The sequence below is a fragment of the Pelophylax lessonae genome (assembly GCF_965119305.1).
Source record: "Pelophylax lessonae genome assembly, chromosome: 5".
Taxonomy (NCBI): domain Eukaryota; kingdom Metazoa; phylum Chordata; class Amphibia; order Anura; family Ranidae; genus Pelophylax; species Pelophylax lessonae.
The window spans coordinates 486,396,119-486,414,216 of record NC_138772.1 but is presented as its reverse complement, the minus strand read 5'-3'; the positions used below and the strand labels follow the sequence as shown (position 1 = coordinate 486,414,216).

Here is an 18,098-nt window from a genome sequence, read left to right as displayed (position 1 = left end):
CCTGGGTGTCTATCTGAGTGTTTGACCAAACAATGGATCAGATCAAGGTGATGGAAATGCATTGATTGGCTCTAGCAGATGTCCCAGTAGTACTAGGCTTCAATGCTATGTGAGAGCTTAACTTAGCTAAACTACTCTGGAATGCCCACAACCAACTGCCCTCTCAAAGGAACGACTCCGCTTTCTGAATTTAGTCAGTGCCTATCAGGCTCAATCCAAGCAGGATCACCTTCAGCCAGAAAGGGTGAGGAAGGTTGCTTTACCCTTTCATCACAGAATACAGCTGCTACCAAGATAGGCAGTGGTATGTCCCCTAGAAAAACTTTACCTACGCTTAACTTAAGATTGCTAAGGGCCCGGGGCTGGAATGTGTGCTTCTGAAACATCCATTCATAAAGAAAATTAGCCAGCAAAAAGGTACATTCCATATTTCAGATTCTTTATTAAGATACATGTAAAGTATAGATAATGCGGTTCAGCAATAAAAGCTACTTTTTAAAAATAATTTTATCTACTGTAATGGTCAAAACCAGAAGAGACATGAAGGTAAGGGAAGAGTTATGGTAGCCAGGACTGCGCTAAGTATAAGCGGGGGCCTCAGACAAGGTACCTGCTCAGGAGGAACCACACACACACGGCCTTCAACAGCATAGTCGTTTTTTGGTGATTGTTCAGAGTTATAGTGAACACAGTAGGATAATGTTATGGCACACTGGTAAAACAGTTTCAGATCTCTGTAGTATAATTTCAGGGCAAGGATACTTGAGGACACCCTATAGGGGTGGCAGTTTTATGTGTCCTGGGAATGCTCCAGAGCACTGCACAGTGTCCCATGTACTATACCCAGTACTATTCCCCCCCCCCCCCAAGGTGCATGAGCATCTTGCAAAAAATCCCTGCCCCCCAAAAACAAACTGGGCACTAAGCTGCATGCTTACCCCTTAAGCATAAATCCCCCCTCAGTACAAATCCACCACCCCTGCTGAAATCCCCCTCTTAGCACAAATCTTGGCCCCCTCCATCCCCCCAAATCCCCCCAGCACAAATGCCCCCCCCCAAAAAAAAAAAATCACCCTTCCTAGCAAAAATCCTCCACCTCAAATACCCCCCCCCCTCCTACCACATACACCCCCAATCATCCTTACTAGCATAAATCCCCACCTCCCCCCAAAAAAATCTCCTCCTAGCAAAAATCCCCTCCCCTCTATCATATCAACTCTTCTAGCACAAACCCTCCAAATTGACCCTCCTAGCACACATCCTCTTCTCCCAATCCCCTCCCAACACAAATCCCCCTGAATCACCACCTCCTGCTGCCCCCCAATTTCCTCCCAACATAAATCCCCTCAGTGCTCCCCCTACCTCACATTATACTGCAGTGTCCAGGGCAGCTATCCTTCCAGCCCGCTCCTTGTCCTGGTCTTGACTATCCCTACTCATCTGAAACTTCTCCCTGTGGCAAGCAGTGGGTTCCTTTCCCTAACCAACCACTCGCCCTAAGCTTGCCCAAATAATGTGGGATCCCTTTTCTTAAAGACTCCCTTTTTAGGATGACCACCAGAACTCTTGCAGGACTTTGGCATCAAATCAGACACCTACCTACCCAGAGATGATTGATGGAGTGCATAAGGGGACAGTTTCCCTTATCAGACTCCTCTTCCCTTGTACAGTGCCTTGACAAAGTATTCATACCCCTTGAAATGTTCCACATTTTGTCATGTTACAACCAAAAACCTAAATGTATTTTATTGGGATTTTATGTCATAGACCAACACAAAGTGGCACATAATTGTGAAGTGAAAAGAAAATGATAAATGGTTTTCAACATTTTTTTCAAATAAATAATCTACAAAGGGTGGCGTGCATTTGTATTCAGCCCCCTTTACTCTGATACCCCTAACTAAAATCTAGTAGAACCAATTGCCTTCAGAAGTCACCTAGTTAGCAAATAGAGTCCACCTTTGTGTCATTTAATCTTAGTATAAATATAGCTGTTTTGTGAAGCCCCCAGAGGTTTGATAGAGAACCTTAGTGAACAAACAGCATAATGAAGGCTAAGGAACATACCAGACAGGTAAGGGATAAAGTTGTGGATAAAGCAGGGTTAAAAAAATATCCCAAGCTTTGAATATCTCACAGAGCACTGTTCATACATCATCTGAAAATAAGAGTATGGCACAATGGCAAATCTACCAAAACATGGCCATCCAGGCTGGGCAGGAAGAGCATTAATCAGAGAAGCAGCCAAGAGGCCCATGGTAACTCTGGAGGAACTGGAGAGATCCACAGCTCAGGTGGGAGAATTTGTCCACAGGACAATAATTAGTGCATTTTACAAATCTGGACTTTATGGAATAGCGACAAGAAGAAAGCCGTTGTTGAAAGAAAGCCATAAGAAATCCCATTTGCAGTTTGTGGGAAGCCATCTGGGGGACACAGCAAACATGTGGAAGAAGGTGCTCTGGTGAGATGAGGCCAAAATTGAACTTTGTGGCCTAAAAGCAAAACGCTATGTGTGGCCGAAAACGAACACTGCACATCACCCTGAACACATCATCCCCACCGTGAAACATGGTGGTGGCAGCATCACGTTGTGGGGATGCTTTTCTTCAGCAGGGACAGGGAAGCTGGTCAGAGTTGATTGGAAGATGGATGGAGCCAAACACAGTGCAATCTTAGAAGAAAATCTGCAAAAGACTTGAGACTGGGGCAGAGGTTCACCTTCCAGCAGGACAATGACCCTAAACGTACAGCCAGAGCGACAATGGAATGGTTTCGATCAAAGCATATTCATGTGTTAGAATGGCCCAGTCAAAGTCCAGACCTAAATCCATTTGAGAATCTGTGGCAAGACTTGGCTTGTTCACAGACGCTCTCCATCCAACCTGACAGAGCTTGAGCTATTTTGCAAAGAAAAATTGGCAAAAATTTCACTCTCTAGATGTGCAAAGCTGGTAGAGGCATCCCCAAAAAGACTTGCAGCTGTAACTGCAGCAAACAGTGGTTCTACAAAGTATTAACTCCAGGGGGGCTGAATACAAATGCATGCCACACTTTTCAGTTAGTTATTTGCAAAAAAAAAAAAAAAATTGAAAACCATTTATCATTTTCCTTCCACTTCACAATTATGTGCCACTTTGCGTTGGTCTATCACATAAAATCCCAAAAAAATACATTTACATTTTTGGTTGTAACATTACAAAATGTGGAAAATTGCAAGGGGTATGAATACTTTTTGAAAGCACTGTAGCATGGGCTTAGTGTCACCTACAAAAAGGAAGGATGCCTACACCTGCCTACAAACATCTTACATTAATCTCTGTTCAATGACATGTTATTAAAGTGGAGTTCTGGCCTCAAAATCAACTTTTCACCATCCGCTTGCTTTAATGTACCTGAAAAAGAATTGGATAATTACAATTTTTTTTTTATTTACTTACCTTGTTTTTAAAGAAAATATACTTACCTTCCTTCCTCTTCCTCCCTCTGCGGCCGTGGCCCCCGCCATCACTTCCTCCTTGCATTGACTCCTGGGAGATAAGCGTCATCGCTCCCAGGAGTCAATGCACCTGCACCGGTGTAACGTTAAAAAACCCTACCCCGTGAAAATTCCCTACCCTCGTCACTTCCTGTGAGGGTACGTCATTCAACAGCTGAGCAGCTTCCCAGTGCGCATGCTCACAGCTGCGGCGGGTAGGGAATTTTCATAGGGTAGTGTTTCTTAACCTTACACCGCGTCATTTATCAGCTGTTGCAGCGCGTCCGACTGCGCATGCCCAGCCGCTAAATTAAATCATCTTGGAGACTTCCCTCATCAGCAGGTGCGGCGTCCCAAATGAGTCACTGTTACGTTCTAAAACACTGTAGCAGTGATTTGTATTCTCACAGACCCACTGCCGATTACATTTTCCTGGAGCAGAGATGAGGGAAGTCTGACGGGTTGGAGCCGAGATGATTTCTCGCGGCAACAGCTGATGAATGAGGTGGGGTTCTGTGGCGAAATACTACCCCCTGAAAATTTCCTACCCTCCGCAGCTGTGTGCATGCGCACTGGCAAGTGGCTCAGCTGATGTATGACGTACCCTCACCGCAGTAACGAGGGTAGGGATTTTTATGGGTAGGGTTTTTTCATGAAACACTCGCCCTGCTCGTGCCCAGAAGCTGTGCAGGGATGACGCGCCTGCACCGGAAGTGACGAGCAGGGCCGGTGCAAGGCATTCTGCGACTCCGACAACACCGAAGAGGACGCTCCGACTTCATGCAATGCCATACCCAAACTAAATTTACGTCCTTTTTTTCCCACAAACAGAGCTTTCTTTTGGTGGTATTTGATCACCTGTGCAATTTTTACTTTTTGCGCTACAAACAAAAAAAAGCGACAATTTTGAAAAAATAACAATATTTTTCAAAATTTTTTATATGAAATTCCCCCCCCCAAAAAAATGTAAAAATCAAAATTTTTTATCATTTTAGGCCAATTTGTTTTCTGTTACATATTTTTGGTAAAAAAAATCTCAATAACCGTATTTTGATTGGTTTGCGCAAAAGTTATTGCGTTTACTAACTAAGGGAAAGATTTCTGTCGTTTTTGGTGTTTTTTTTTTTTTAACGAGTAATGGCGGCGATCTGCGATTTTTTTTGCAGGACTGCGACATTGCGGCGGACAGATCGGACCCTTGACTGACATTTTTGACACTTTTGGGGGTACCAGTGACATTACTACAGTAATCAGTGCTATAAATATGCACTGTTACTGTAAAAATGACACTGGCAGGGAAGGGGTTAATTTTTATTGGTGATCAAGGGGTTAATGTATGCCTGGTGCTTACTAACGTGTGTGGGGGGAGGGGACTGAGTGACACAGGGACAGATCGCAGGTTCAGCTACGCTGAACCCTGCAATCTGACCCTGCCTGTCACTTAGGAGATCCGCCCGCTTTGTTTACACAATCGGGCGGATCTATACACTCGATTCCCCGACGATCGGGGAAGAGCAGCGGTGAACACCGTTGCTCCTCCCCTGGCCCGACTCCCGCTGTGACTGAATACAGAGAGCCTCCGGCGGCGTATGTATGGCGACGTAGGTCTATGTTGCCAGACGTTATCGAGCCGCTTTGCCGCAGTAGAGCTCTAGTGAGCAGTGGTAAAGTGGTTAAATGCACTAGCCCTGCCTGTCCCGAGGGTATTTTTAGCTAAAAAAAATTTTGAGGGTGGAACTCCGCTTTAAGCGCTGTACAACCTGTTGGTGCTATAGAAATCCTGTATATTAATAATAATCATGTAGGTAAGGGACAGAGGTAGAAAAGGTGTTATTTGGCAAAACTAATACTAATTAAACAGTTTTGTCTTGAAGGTATACCTTTTATGCAAAGAAGATAATCCATCAAAAGATTTCATCTGTTGACCTGACTACAATAAACAGAAAGTTGATAGTCTGTGTATCCTCATTGCTGCTTGCAGTGTATCTGTAGCAGGTTCACCATGTGTGTGCAGTAATGTGTGATATGTCCCTCCTCCAGGTTGATGTTTCAGGTGTGTAGGCCATGCCCCCATAGTGAGCTCAGGTAGAACCTGTACAAACACAGACAGAACACCTGAGACGCTGTGTCTGCCATACCTGCTAAGCTCACCTGGAACCATGCATGCCAGTATTCCTATCACAGAGGAGCTGGTGGACGAACTCGGAGGACATTATGTGGTTAAGTAATTTTTTTTTAATGTGACCTGTTTAGGACTGGTGTAGGTAACTTATTCTGACACTGGTATTAGCTTAGCTTAGGCTGGGTATACATGTACCAAAATTCGTCTGGTTCCTGTTGAACCAGCTAAATTTAGGTTCGTGCGTACTGCTATCTGTTCAAAAGAAGCTGGTCGAAGGACCGAACCTGTCGAATGGTTCTGCTGGAAAAATAGCATTCGAACAGCGCTTGCAGATTGGTGTATTCTGGAGGGTAGTCCTCGCCGTCAGAATACAATTTTGCAGTGGGAGATATTCCTGCGTCCACATTGCTTGTGTTGATGCAGGGATCTGTGAGGATTTTTTTTTTTTTTTTTTATCCAACACCTTGGTTGACCAAAAAAAAAAAAACTATGCATGTATATCCAGCTTTAGGCTCCGTTCACATGTAGGCGTTTTTCTGCTCTAGGATCAGCTCTCAAAATGCACAACAAGACCAATCCTATTCATTTTAATGGCCCCTGTTCACATCTGAGCATTTTGACGCCGTGAGCAAAATGCCCAACGTTCAAAAAAGTACATGAGCTTCTTTTTGGGCAGATTACAGGCATTTTCCATTGGTCTCCATTCAATCTAAAAATGCCTGCACAAAAAACGCCTGTAATAGCAACGCCAAGATGTGAACGTAACCTTAGGCTGGGTTAATGTGGGTGCAGGGGAGCATTGTATTGACATTCGAGAGCTGTCTGCACACTTCTCATTTTTGGCCAGATCTGACCATTTTTAAAGGATAGGCTTACACTAAGGCTGCATTCACATGTCAGTGTATTGATCGCGGGCCGAACCGCCGCGATTCCGCCCGCGATCCGGGAAACCATTGCAAATCGCGGGACGCCTGTGCGTTGCCCGTGATTTGCAATAGCACCCCAAACGCTGAGAGATGTTGCCGCGATTTCCGCCTGCCGAATCGCGGTAACATCGCACAAAAAAAAATCGCGGGACGCATTACGCCCAAAAAAGTACAAGAGCTTCTTTGGAGCGCAATGCGTCCCGCAATTATTTTTGCATGATGTTACCGCGATTCGGCAGGCGGAAATCTCTGCAACATCACTCAGCGTTTGGGGTGCTATTGCAAATCACAGGCAACGCACAGGCGTCCCGCGATTTGCAATGATTTCCGGATCGCAGGTGGAATCATGGCGATTATGCCCGCGATCAATACGCTGACATGTGAATGCAGCCTCAAACAAACCTTTGCAAACGAACATTTGTATTCTCAGTACATTCAATAACGTGATGAATATCGTTTTGAAAGTAGTTAAAGTTTTTGCTTTTAACATTAACTTTTGCATTGAATTGACTTTCTTGAAGGAAAACCACATAGACTGTTAGAAATTTGTTTGCTCAAGAAAAATTTTCTGTGCCAGTTCACACATATGCGATGCGGAAACCCTGCAAATCCACTGTGGGTTCCCGCATCGCACTCAACTCGCAGGCAGTTCACCCTGCCATATGAGAATCGCTGGGGCTTCAATACAAAGTTAACGACACCCCCAGATGAGTTCGCATATCGCAGTGCGAACTGTCAGTTCAGATATGACTCGGATCGCATAGGTGTGAACACCCATGCAATCCGATTCAGGTGCGGACCAAAAAAAGGTCCTGTGCGACTTTGGTCCGAATGCGATGCAAATTCAGCCATCCAATCTGTATAGCTGAATAAGCAACGCACAGACATCGCATGTGATTTGCAGGGCAGTGCGCTGCGAATCACATGAGATGTCTGACATTGCATATGTGTGAACCGGCACTCTGTCCTGATCCTTCAAATGTTCTCATCCCTAAGGTTCAAACGAATGTTGATTTGACCCCACTGATGATTAGAAAATCACACAAGTGTTCTTAAAACAAAAAAAATCAATCGATTTCCCCATCCACCCTAAACAGCGTGAAAAGGAGGAATCTCCATTGCTGGCTAATGCATTCAGCAGCTGCAGCACCCATGACTACCTGAATACATTGACACTTGTGAACAGTTAGCCCCCGTTCATACAACTTGTGCAGTTTGCTACTTGTCATGTGATTTGACAGCTCAAAGTCGCACCCTATTTCTGGGTATGGAACCGTTCCTGTCGTGCGACTGACTTTTGAAAAGGTTCCTGCACTATTTTTATTGCTTTCATGTGTGACTTGCATTGGCGTCTGTGCATGAAGTTGCACAGATGTCAGAAAGCTGCACATGAAATTGCACTGACCGGTGGCTTTGAAATCGCACTAAACTTTATTTCAAAGCCACATTCGGTGTGAACTGGGTGTTACTGCATCTGGTAGGAGGCTAACTCTATTTGTCTTTAAATTCTTCATCTGACTAAGTACATTTTTAAATCAACTTTTGCTGAACTGCCTGGTGTCTGCAGGACTACTCATGGCTCAAATTTTGGCCCAAATTAGCAAACATTGTCCAAACTTCGAGCAGTCTCTAGCAAGCATTAGGCTGGCCATAGTCGGTTTGATTCATATCCAATTCAGCAGGCACCGGCCGAGATTCAAAGCATGTATGGGCAGGCTGAATGTACCCAAGTTGTACTTGGGTACAACCAGCCTGTCGGATTTTACATGCGATTATTGTTAGTGGCTATAATAACTCCCAGCAGTAATCACCGTGTTCTCCCGGCGGGGGGGGGGGGGGGGGTTTGGGGGTCAGGAGAACAAAATGTAAATGTCCCCACAGGAGGGATTCGCCCTCAACACTGACTGTGTTGATGGGGGAGTCGAGTGATTTTCTTTCCCTTGGTTGCAGGATAGAAAAACGCTCCATCTTTGGCCGGTTTTAGAAAGCCTTGTTCAACTACTATTGTTTTCTCCCTGAAAAGTGGATATTACAAGAGGTCTACAGCATGCATTCCCCCTCTCTCTCCATGGGTATTACAGGAACCAGTAACAGGTGTATGATTAGGATTGAGGATGGTCAGGTTTATATGGCTGTTTTAAAGGAAACCTATCATAAAAGAAACGTCGATTTTGAATATTGGTACTAAAAATGTTAGTCGCCTGGCTGTCAGGTCACTGATAGGGAACAAGCCTGCAGATAGACATCTCTGCTTTTTTCTTAGCCTGGCCATACATTATACAACTTTCTTGCAATTTTCTGTACAATGTTCCTTAAATTTACCTTCAACTATGTAGTACAAAAGCCTGCCTAATTGGTTAGTTTTGAACTCAAATTATATGGTTTTTGGTAAATCCAACAGAAAATTGAACATGTATGGCCTGCCTTAGGCCCCTTTCACACAGTCCGGTCCATCAGGTTTATCCCAGCGGGGGATCGATCCGCCAGTCCCCCACTGAGCAGGAGGATGGCAGCTCTGTCTTCGCGCTGTGTGCGGAGACACAGCTGTGAGGTCCCCATGCATCTCTATGGGGGAAGAGCTGTGAGGTCCCCATGCATCTCTATGGGGGAAGAGCTGTGAGGTCCCCATGCATCTCTATGGGGGAAGAGCTGTGAGGTCCCCATGCATCTCTATGGGGGAAGAGCTGTGAGGTCCCCATGCATCTCTATGGGGGAAGAGCTGTGAGGTCCCCATGAATCTCTATGGGGGAAGGGCTGTGAGGTCCCCATGAATCTCTATGGGGGAAGGGCTGTGAGGTCCCCATGCATCTCTATGGGAGAAGAGCTGTGAGGTCCCCATGCATCTCTATGGGGGGAAGAGCTGTGAGGTCCCCATGCATCTCTATGGGGGGAAGAGCTGTGAGGTCCCCATGCATCTCTATGGGAGAAGAGCTGTGCGGTCCCTATGCATCTCTATGGGGAAGAGCTGCGAGGTCCCCATGCATCTCTATGGGGGACAGAGGGTCCGTTCTCATCCGATCCGCCAGACAGATGGAAAATGGGGTTCAGATCAGATCGGATGTCAGCAGACATGTCTCCGCTGACATCAGATTCCCCATAGAGATGCATGGAGCATCCGTTCAGATCCGCCTGAAAAACTAAACGGACTCCCTGTGTGAATGGGGCCTAAGGCTGGCCATACACCATACAATTTTCTTATTCAATTTCCTTTAGATTTACCTTCAACTATGTAGTGCAAGGGCAAGCCTGATTGCATACAAATTGAAAGTGTTCAGGTTTGAACTTATATTATATGGTTTTGGTAAATCTAAAGGAAAGTTGAACAAGAAAATTGTATAGTGTATGGCCAGCCTTAGTTGCATGCTTGTTCCGAGGCAAAGAGATTGTTTTACTAAAGGCAAACAGGCTGTATAATTACTATAATTTTCCCCAGAGCTTAGTCTATATGGAGAAATTTCACTTTGCAAAGAATATCCAATCACATGCAAAGAGCATTGAAAAACAAACATACCAAAACAGCATTTTTTTCCTCCGTATGAATAGATGATTGAAGTCAGCAGAATATTACCTAATCCACCCAGCTCTAGGGTAAAACTCCCTTGCAAATTGAACATTCTATTTGCCTTTATTAAATCAACCCCGATATCTTGTATTGAAGCTGTTGGATCAGCGATAAAGCCAGGCGACGAGCATTCTTAGGAGTTCAGCATTAGAAGTTTATGGGTTTCTCGAACAGCTTTGTTTTAAAGCGGCCATAGACACTGATTTCCAAAAGTAGTTCCTGCGCTACTTTGGCGACTTCGGGGGGCAATTTCAATAGACATCGGTGCATGAACCCGCACTGATGTCAATTAAAATCGCTCCCGAACTCGCACTGAAATGTGGGTTTGAAATCGTGCAAGTTCAGCTGAACCCACATTCAATGTGAACCTGGGCTTAAGGATGGTGGTGGATGAATATCTGTGACACATTGCATCTAAAGATATGTATTTGAGTGTAGGTAACATTTGTGGTATGTTAGTTTATGGACTTTTAAAAACTGAAGTGGTTGTTTAGGTGCAGGAAATTTAGCACTAGAGATTTCAGCAGACATTCACCACCCATTACTTTCACATATTACACCTGAAAAACAAATACTGGCTTTATTCTTCTTTGTGAACATGACCCTGAACGTAAGACTAAGGGGCCATTCAGGCATTCTCCGATAAGGTAGTCCATGTATTTGAAATGAGCTGATGGATCACCTTAATGCCCATAATGACCACACCTGAGGTTTTCCTTTTATTGTAAGGCCCCTTTCACACAGGCGGACCGTTCAGATCCGCCTGTCCATTTTTTTGGCGGATCTGAACGGTCCCCCCATGCATCTCTATGGGGGATCGGATGTCAGAGGAGACAATTCCGCTGACATCCGATCCGTCAAATCTGGATGGATGGAAACCCTATTTTCCATCCGTCTAGCGGATCGGATGAGAACGGACCGACGGTCTGTTCCCATCTGATTTTTCCCCCATAGAGATGCATGGGGAACTGACAGCTGTGTCTCCGCACACAGCGGAGAAAAGCTGTCATCCTCCTGCTCAGCGGATGATCGGCGGATCAATCCCCCGCTGAGAAAAACGGACTTCGTCTGACGGACAGATAGTGAGAAAAGGGCCTTACGCAGTGCAGGTGAGGTGCTTGCTACTACGTTTCATCATAGGTTGTGATAAAGTATACATTTTACTATGTGTTACTGCAGGATAAAGATGCGTATGGTCCTGCATTGTACGTGATGACATAAGAGGGCTAACCCACATTCCATAGCTGAAGAGGAGTGTAGACTTTTGCAGGGCCATGTTTTAAAGAGTAATATTCTATTTTAGCTCATCCCCCTAGAGTCCTAGACAAACGGCATCAGACCCTTTATCAGCTGGGGAGGAGGGACATGTTTATTAATTTTGTTCCCAAAGTTCAGCTTTACAGGGTTACTAAACCCACAACCGTAAAGTCAGTCTGTATGTGCAGTAAAGCATGCTTGTTATACTTACTGTGGAACCTAAGGGGTTAATCCTCTGCATTGTGTAAAAATGCTGCTTGATCTTCTATGCACAGATCCTCTCCTTCTTCCCCTGACTCCAGAACATGTCAGAGACAGAGACTTTGGAGTCAGGCTGCACATGCTCAGTTTGGTGTGTATCGCTAGAGTTTTTTTTTTTTTTGGGAGAATGCATGTGATCAGCACAGGGCCAATCAGCACTGTCCAAAACAGAGGGTCTGGAGCCCAGCCGCCTCATAGGACAGCTCAGTGCAGTATGAAAACTCCTCCTACAAGTTTTACCAGGAACTGATAGAAGTCACAAGACTGCTATATACTGCTGATAAGAAAATGTGTTTAGCAATTTGTATTTACTAAAATAATTGCATTGCCATGTTCTGTGTACTGTGGGAGATCTGATATAGTGAATGCAGGGTCCTGGGTTTAGTAATGCTTTTTAAGGTCATTGATGCAGTACGTTTAAAAGCATACTTTTTTTTTTTTTTTTTTTTTTGCGCATTAACATGCACTGCATTAGGTAGTCTTTAAAAAAAAAAAAAAAAAAAAAATGGGACTGTCACACCGTTCATTGGTCCTGAAATTGGACCTACACCTTTTTTTTTTTTTTTTTGTACACCACACATGGTGCATCACACCTCCATGGCACTTCATCGCAAGCAGAGTGCGGTGCCTGCCATTGTGGTAATGCCATAGCACATGCATTCCAAAACCTGACAGTGTGAACGGGGCCCAAGTATCCTTCCAGCCCAAATGTTTAGATTGCCTGGGCCTAGAACCCTCTGTCAGATTTGTCTTGCTATGTGGGTCCCTTCTAGACAGCCACCTGTTCTAAACCTTCCTTACTCCATTTTCTGTTCTGTTGATCAGGGGCAATGATAAAGGAAGATGGTTACCTGTCCCTCCTGTTGTACTCATAAGGAGCAGGTTTTTTAATTGAAATTTGCCCCCTAAGGCTGTATTCGCACTTCATGCGGTGACCGGAATTTTACTGCATTATAAAATGCCGGTCACCGTAAGAACACACAGAAGATATTGACCGGCGTCCAATTCACACTTCAATGCTGCATTTATCTCGGCTCACCACACAAGATGGCATGTCCGTGTATAACAGCCCAGCACATTGTACTGTACATTGATACGAATGAAGTGTACTTTTTAACACTTCAAATAAAATTAGGGGGTGGGGAAGGAGTTGTGTGGTGCGCTGAATCGCATACCAAACCTCCCTCCCCCTACCGCAGCCAAAATGGACAGTTGGGATTTACCTTTCCTGCAGCTGTCTGTCGTGTGTGAATGCAGCCTGAATATTTCTTGGTAGAAGCCTATTAACCACTTTAGGACCGGAGGATTTTCCTGCTTTACGTCCAGGCCACTTTTTGCGATTCGGCACTGTGCGACTTTAACTGACAATTGCGCGGTCATTCAACACCGTACCCAAACGAAATTTACGTCCTTTTTTTTTTCCCACAAACAGAGCTTGCTTTTGGTGGTATTTGATCACCTCTGCGCTTTAATTTTTTACGATATTAATAAAAAAAAAAGCGACCATTTTGAAAAAACAATATTTTTCTACTTTGACAGTTAAAAAATATCCAATATTAAATTTTTGACATATATTTAGGCCAAAATGTATTTAGCTACATGTCTTTGACAAAAAAATTCTCAATGAGCGTATTTTTAACCGCTTTAAGACCGGCAGATTTTACCCCATTTCTGACCAGGCCATATTTTGCGTTTCGGCACTGTGTTACTTTAACGGACAATTGCACGTCGTCGTGAGACGCTGTACCCAAATTAAATTTGTCCCTTCCCCCCCCCCCCCCCCCCCACAAATAAAGCTTTCTTTTGGTGGTATTTTATCACCTGTGCAAATTTTTTACTTTTTTACAAAGAAAGAGCGACAATTTTGAAAAAATAACTATTTTTCACATTTTCTTTTTTTTATATGCAATTCCCCCCCCAAAAAAATGTAAAAATCAAAATGTTTTAACATTTTAGGCCAATTTTGTTTTCTGCTACATATGTTTGGTAAAACGCAATAAGCGTATTTTGATTGGTTTGCGCAAAAGTTATCGCAGCTACTAACTATGGGAAATTTATGTCTTTTTTTTTTTTTAACTAGTAATGGCGGCGATCTGCGATTTTGCGGCGGACAGATCGGACCCCTAACTGACATTTTTGACACTTTTGGGGGTACCAGTGACATTACTATAAATATGCACTGTTACTGTAATAATGACACTGGCAGGGAAGGGGTTAACTTTATTGGTGATCAAGGGGTTAAATATATGCCTGGTGCTTACTGACGTGTGTGTGTGGGGGGAGGGGACTGTTTGACACAGACACAGATTGCAGGTTCAGCTATGCTGAATCCTGTAATCTGTCCCTGCCTGTCACATAGGAGATCTGCCCGCTTTGTTTACACTCCTCACTCGGTGATCACTGCCTCTCCTCCCCTGGCCCGACTCCTGCTGTGTCTTAATACAGCGGGAGCAAGCCTCCGGTGGCGCGCGCGCGCCGCCCACAAGGGGGGGGGGCCAGCGATGTAGGCCGTTGGACGATAACGAGCCGCTTTGCCGCAGTACGCTCAATGTGAGCGGTCGGCAAGTGGTTAATTGGCTATCATTCTTAATCAAAATACCCCAACTTTTTTTTTTTTTTTAGTGAGACCGCATTTGGAATCCTGAACCACAGATGCCTATGTTCATGTGTCTCTGTTTGGCCCAATATTCTTTCAGTACTGGGCATCTGGAAGCACACAATTAACATTTAGAGACCCTGTCACCAGACCATTTATTTTAATAATAAACTTTGTTTAATATTATGTACTGTAGCACCCTACTGGGCTTTCTCCACTACCCTATGAGAAGCCTCTCACAGGAGCCAGTGGGGAGACTTCCCCCTTGGCAAACGCATCTGGAACCCATGACACCCTAACTAAAGAAATCATGGCCCTGCTGTTAGGCAGACAAGGCCCACTATGCATGCACCTACTTGTAGGGTGCTACACCAACATAGGATTTCATAGGTCATGCAACTTGGGGGGGGGGGGGCGGCCTCACAAATCGTATCCCAAGTTGCGGCAGTGTGAACCGAGCCTTAAAAGACTGAGCACAATCAAGATGCTGGTTTCCGAAAATGTGGCCCCAATACAGGTGTTACCAATCCTGAATTCTTGTGAAACCTACAAAACTTGTTCTCTTCACTCGGACAAGACATCCCAGAGCCCTTCAACCTGCATAAGTAAAACCTTGCGTGGCACCTAAACCTTCTGTTCTTCTGACAATGCAGAGATTTTACTTTATTTTCTTTCAACACAGAAAATCCAAACAGGAAGAAACATGGTAATAAAAGCTGACAGTGTATCTAACCCTTCTCCACTCTCTCCAAAACCAAATAAAACTTTTTGGCTGGACCTGTGTCATTGGAATACACAAAAAAACTATTGGTCATTAGCCCCTTCATGATGGAGGGTAAAACAAATCTTAACACCTGAACACGGTTTTACAACTTTGTCATGTGTTAATCACACTGTACATATCACAACTACTTTTATATATCCAGGTGGATTATACCTTGTTTGTGATTGCTGCAATTACCTGTCTGATAACTACAGGTGTGCATTTTATCACTGTATTTCTTTCAATAAAATTGGTTTCCCTGCAGCTACAGCGTTCCTTCTGCTCTCAAGTGGGCTGCCTCTCCAGTTTGAGCTTAAGGATTCCCATAATTTCGTCCTGTGGTTACCATCCAGGAAATACAGATCATTCATATTTTATATTTAATATCAACTTTTTCTCTAACCCCCTAGTCTGGGTTTATCTAATACCGATTGTGGCATACATGCCATATCCTTTATCAGAGGTGTTCCCGCTCCAGCCATAGAGTGCCAAGGGCTCCAATCACCATTGTTTTTACAGCCAATGTATTATAGCTTTCCATTGGTTCCCAATGTGCAGTGCTGTCTGGTATCGGACATTGCACTTTTATTCCACCGAACAAAAGATTGGGTTATTGGTGTGTTTGCAGTTTCCTTGTTTTATTAATGTTTGTCTATTCAGGTACCTGTGGTGTTGCCTACAGTTTGAGAACTGTGAGATACTTTCATCTGTAATCTGTTGAAGTCTAAAAAATAGACTTTCAACCAAAATCCTTAAAGCAGTTCAGATCAGTTGCTATCTTCATCCAATTGAAGTAGGATTGGGATCAGCGCTATAATGCATGCTCACTCTGTAGGGGTGATTGATAGATCCCTATATGGCAAAGCCTTCCAGGTGGCTCAATCTACTTGTCCCACATCTATAAAAATATTTATCAGGGATACTCTAGTGGGCATAAACATGGTTTTTCTGTCGACCTTTTGCTTTCCAAACATTTTGCAGCCTTTTGACAGTAATCGAAGTGTCGGTGGAAGGAAGCGTTTCAATCAGCCAATATATGCTCTCTTAATGTATCCCAACTGTATATTCTACTCAGAGTGCACTATACCCCAGTGAAACTCCACAGGATGGGCAGGCTCCCTGACTCACTGTGTGGTAAATGCAGATGAATGCCTGGGGACCTTATTTCCTCTGGCAATGCCCAAAGCTCCATCGATACTGGAGTGAGGTCCTCTCCATGATGAATGGAATTTTCCAAGTAACTGTTCCCTTAAATCCTATTTACTGTTTGCTTAAAATTTTTAGAGGTGATCCCAGAGGAGATGACCAGAATAGCCTTTCCAGGGCTTTATTTCAGGCCAGAAAGGTCATTTTCCTTGGTTGGAAATTTACGACCTCCCCCATCAGTTCAAACATGGGTGACTCCTATGGGGGAATACACTTCTCCTTGAGAGAGAGATCTATTAACACAGGGGCAGGCTAAACAAATTTTGAAAAACTTTGGTCTCCTTCGCTTAATGCCCCTAGGATGTCCCCCAGGGGAACTTGTCCTGATGAGAATTCTGTAATATCCCACAGGATGAGTGCACCCTGGGCGACACCTGGGAACACCGGAGACGTACATTCCTATATAGGTATTTTGACCCAACTATTGGATCCCCCTCTATTTGCCTATGCCAAATAATGTAGCCTATGGGGCTGGGTTATGTTAAACATGACAGGATAAAGATGCAACATGCCTTTTTGTATTTGTTTAATTTGGACTGTGAATTGTATATGGTCCTATACATTGATATACTGGAATGGACATTTTGTACTGGTCTTTTGTACTTTGTATTCTTTAAAGAAACTTTTACTGATTTAAAAAAAAAAAAAAAGATGTCTACTTGGCCATGTCACTTGGGCAGGAAAGGCACGCTGACTGACAAAGCTCTAACATTTTCCAGATGTGACTGGAAAACTGAACTCAGAATATAATTTTATCTGACTGTTTAATCTCCTTTTTCTACCTTTCACCCAGACTCACACTGCAGATGAAACGGGGCACACTTGTGAAGGGACTCCTAATTTTTCCTGTGGGTTTAGAAGAAGCAAGCACCTAGTTTTCATTTGTTCCTTAAAATTCTGTATATATATTTTTTTACTGTGTTGTCATATTTTACAAGCTGTGTTCTTATGTGTATTCTATATGTTTTTAGCTCTACTCAGTCTATCTGGAAGGTTTCATACTTTTCAAAGTGCGGTACAAGGATCTACACTTTTGGGATGAACAGGTGAATACTTTGGCACTTTTTCAAATTTTTTTTTTCCATGCATTTTATATTCTGTATTATCTACAATAATCAGCATAGAGACTGCTACTCCTTCCAATTCATATTAGCTGTGTGGGTGTCCCATAGACGTTCGATCACCCAGTCTGGCTTAAAACAACTGTACAGACACTGCAGCTGATCATTACGCTCACAGTTTCTGCTTCCTGCTTTGCAGTAAATACAGAGGTTTTGCTTTACAGCTTATTCTTACAGTGCAGATGTATGTGTCAGATGACTTATTGAAACCAATGCACTCCCTGTGTAGTCAAGATGGTCTCTCAATATCTTGTTAAGCAGTTGGCAGCATTATTGTAGTAGCTAATCTACCCTGACTTTAGTAGCCGATCTTTGAATCTATACTTCATAGTAATGACTGTAAATACAAATGGACTAATGAATGAATAAGGAGGCTACCATCTATTCTCTATGGGTACCTTTTAGTATGATTGTCATTCAAACAGGGGGAAGATGAGTTGAGCTAAAAATATTGTGTATGTATGTATATGTATGTGTGTGTGTGTGTGTGTGTGTGTGTATATATATATATATATATATATATATATAAAATTATATTAATGTTCATGGGTAAACTAAAACGGAACTCTGTTGTCTAATTGCATTCTTCATGTATCAGTGTATTCTTAATTGAATCTTGGTGTGCTTTGTGTATGGGGTAGTAGGCAGGATTTTCTTAAGTTTACTTATAACTATTAAAAAAGACACCTTCAGACTTAAATTTGGAATGAAAGAGGCCGCGGCCGTTTATTATTTTACACATTAAAGATCGATAAATCTTTTAAACTTTAAATAACAGCAGTATAGAACAAACCCGGTCCCAACGA

General features: G+C 43.5%; 1 protein-coding gene across 1 annotated transcript in view; it reads left to right on the top strand.

Annotated features, from left to right (window-relative positions):
• The first annotated feature begins 5,571 nt into the window (after positions 1-5,571).
• Positions 5,572-18,098, top strand: part of SNX31 (sorting nexin 31) — a 108,918-nt gene continuing 96,391 nt past the window's right edge. Inside the window, exons 1-2 of the mRNA XM_082257455.1 lie at positions 5,572-5,697; positions 17,143-17,217. Coding sequence (XP_082113581.1) covers positions 5,638-5,697; positions 17,143-17,217 — 135 coding nt within the window. The 5' untranslated portion in view covers positions 5,572-5,637. The remainder of the gene's footprint in view (positions 5,698-17,142; positions 17,218-18,098) is intronic.